Genomic DNA, 2,820 nt, shown 5'->3' with positions numbered 1-2,820 from the left:
ACAGGACGTAGGTGGAGGCCCAGAGCTCAGGGGGTCTAACAGGACGTAGGTGGAGGCCTGGAGCATGAAGGGGGTCTACCAGGACGTAGGTGGAGGCCTGGAGCTCAGACTCACTCTTTGACCCGCTGCCTGAGCTGCAGGTGGGTCTCGGCGATGCAGTGAGGAACGCTGAACGCTGAGCTCAGCTGCCAGATGTGCTGTTCGTCGATGAGAGCCCAGTCTCTGAGGCTCAGAGGAGTTCTGGTACCGTCACCGTAGACCACCACCTGGACAACAAGCGGCACCGCGTTAGAGCCTTTAGGACAGAAGAGGATCCAAACCTGGTGGAGGCTCGTCAACTCAAATGAACTGAAATGTTAATTTGACTTGTTTAGAGGAACATGAACAGTGAAATGTTCTCTGAGGATGAAGTCTGACCTTCACCAGGAACATGCTCAGATATTCTGAGATCAAAGTCCTGAATTCAGAAAGAACAAAAATCGAAAAGTAAACTCAAGTAAATCATTTACATTCAAAACCAAAGTGAGGTCTTTACTGAAAAAAGGTGTTTTCTCAGATTAAAGTAAATTTACAATAAAAAAAACTGAAATGTTCTTTGAGATCAGTCACAAATTTACAGAAAACATCCTGATAATCGGTGAGATTAGAGTCATAACCTAACAATGCTTTGATCATCTCTGTGATTAAAGTGTGAAAAATGAACTAAACAGCCTTAAATATAGTTTATGTCCTCTACGTGGACGGAGACGCTGATCTGGAGTCTGTGAACAATTATGTTGTTGTTCAGCTTTAATCACCTCGACCTGAATCAGCAGCTCAACATCTAAACTGTCCACACAGACGGTATTTATCGTACCTCGTCGTTGAACGTCACCAGGGCGACTCTCCTGCGAGGCGACTCCTGCAGGATGGAGGACAGCGCCCCCTGCAGGGCGTCCTGGATCCCCTGAGGAGACACAGCCGGTCTGTTTTAGTACCACTATGTGTAGATACCACCCAGTGTGTGGTGCACAAAACCCCCGACGGACTCTATCAGACATTCAGTCTCACCTGCAGTCTGGAGATGTACGTTGGAGGACCGAAGAGTGACGGAACCTGAAGGAACAAACAGCAGAACACAGATCATCCATCATCCACACTGAGGCTGGTGGAGACGGTTCCACACACTGTAGAGTCAAACCTCAACACTGCTGAGATTAAAGTCACAAAAAATACTATTGATTGTGTTATTAAAGCCACAAGGTTACGAGGATAAAACCTGATCAGTGTCTCAGATTAAAGCCGTGACTTCATGACATAAAACTGGAATATTCTGGGGCCGTGGATTTATCACAGAACACATGATCTGAAGGTAAAGTCTGGACTGTATGAGAGAAAACCTGGACGTTGTCTGAGATCAAAGTGGAGTAAAGGACTTAACGTTGTGACTCAAAGCTGAAGGTGTTGGAGAGGAACATGTCAGAACCTCAAACGGAGCTGCTGCAAATGAACAGCTCTGATCTCAGAGACCTGTTTTCTGTCCTAGAAGTCAAACAGCCTGACGCAGAATGATGCTGTTGTTGTTGTTGTTGTTGTTGTTGTTGAGCCCAAACGTTTGGTCGTGTCCTAAATAGAAAACATCTGGAGGCGTGTTCAGGCTGAAAGCTGCTCTGAGATGAGACGAAGGTGTTGGAGGAGTTCATGAATGTGTCCAGATGATGTAAACGACTCCAGAGTGATGAGAAACAGTCGAGTTTAAATGACACAAACTTCCCTCATTAGCTGATCTGAAGCTGAGCTGCAGTCGATGACGTCAGAGTCCTCTAACCTGGACACACCTGTATGGACTCAGTCGTTCTGAATAGTTCTGGCTGTGTTGCTGGTTCTACCCAGAGAGACGGGCCAGGTTACCTCGGTGGTGATGCTCATGCTGCCTGAGATGTCCACACAGAACACCACCAGCGTGTCCTCCAGGTTCTGGTAGTCGTCGTCGCTCTGCTTCGGCAGGTACAGGTCGTCGCTGCGAACGCCTGCGCGCTGACCCACACACGCTCGACCCACGCCATCGTCCACGACGTTCTCACCGCTGCAGAACTCACAGAGCCACACCTGGACAGAACCGGGACCGTTTACCTGACTGTGTTCAGCTCATTAGATCTAAATCAGAACTCTCAGAGCCACACCTGGACAGAACCAGACTGTGTTCAGCTCTCAGGTGATATGAGTCACAGCTAAAAGTCCAACAGAAGGTGACTCACGTGGTTCTGTACTGAGCTCAGGCAGGACAGGGCGGCGCCACATTTCCCACAAAGCACCGGACTCTGGAAAGTCTCCATCCCGACATCTGGGGAGCAAAGCAGACGAGAAAAGAGACGTGACAACAAACCGGGCTGCACCACGTCAAACGGGTTCAGCTGTAGTTTAGATATTTGGCGGTTCTGTGACAGGTTTGGACCATCCTGTTAAATTACGTCCTGTTACAAACTCAAGTTGAGAAGAAAGAACAAAGATGCACAACAACACATGTTCCTAGAAGGAAAACTGATGAGCTGATGTTTAAACGTTGTCAGTGTGTGTCTGTGACCTCTGACCTCGGCTGAGGTCGACCAGCTCTCCGACGCTCAGCGACACCACGTTCACGTTGGCTGTGATCCTGTTCTCTCCCTCCGGCCTGTCCACTGAGGAGACACGACACAGGAGTGAAGCGGAGCAACGGCCAATGGCAGACAGACAAAGACAAAGGAGAGCGAACCCACAGCGAGGAGGCACGGGAGGAGGAGGGACGGCTGGATGTCGGCGGTCCGCGGGAGGAGGAGGGACGGCTGGATGTCGGCGGTCCGC

At 49.6% G+C, this 2,820-nt stretch overlaps 1 protein-coding gene across 1 annotated transcript in view; it reads right to left on the bottom strand.

Moving 5' to 3' along the window:
• Window positions 1–2,820, bottom strand: part of LOC103362419 (circularly permutated Ras protein 1) — a 13,410-nt gene that overhangs the window by 4,797 nt on the left and 5,793 nt on the right. Inside the window, exons 5-11 of the mRNA XM_008288769.1 lie at window positions 2,736–2,820; window positions 2,571–2,657; window positions 2,238–2,323; window positions 1,891–2,088; window positions 1,051–1,095; window positions 857–946; window positions 115–266 (exon numbers count right to left, since the gene is read on the bottom strand). Coding sequence (XP_008286991.1) covers window positions 115–266; window positions 857–946; window positions 1,051–1,095; window positions 1,891–2,088; window positions 2,238–2,323; window positions 2,571–2,657; window positions 2,736–2,820 — 743 coding nt within the window. The remainder of the gene's footprint in view (window positions 1–114; window positions 267–856; window positions 947–1,050; window positions 1,096–1,890; window positions 2,089–2,237; window positions 2,324–2,570; window positions 2,658–2,735) is intronic.

This window comes from Stegastes partitus, unplaced genomic scaffold (assembly GCF_000690725.1).
Source record: "Stegastes partitus isolate 25-593 unplaced genomic scaffold, Stegastes_partitus-1.0.2 Scaffold573, whole genome shotgun sequence".
Taxonomy (NCBI): Eukaryota; Metazoa; Chordata; class Actinopteri; family Pomacentridae; genus Stegastes; species Stegastes partitus.
The sequence above is the reverse complement of the archived record's forward strand: the minus strand, read 5'-3'. Positions and strand labels throughout refer to the sequence as shown.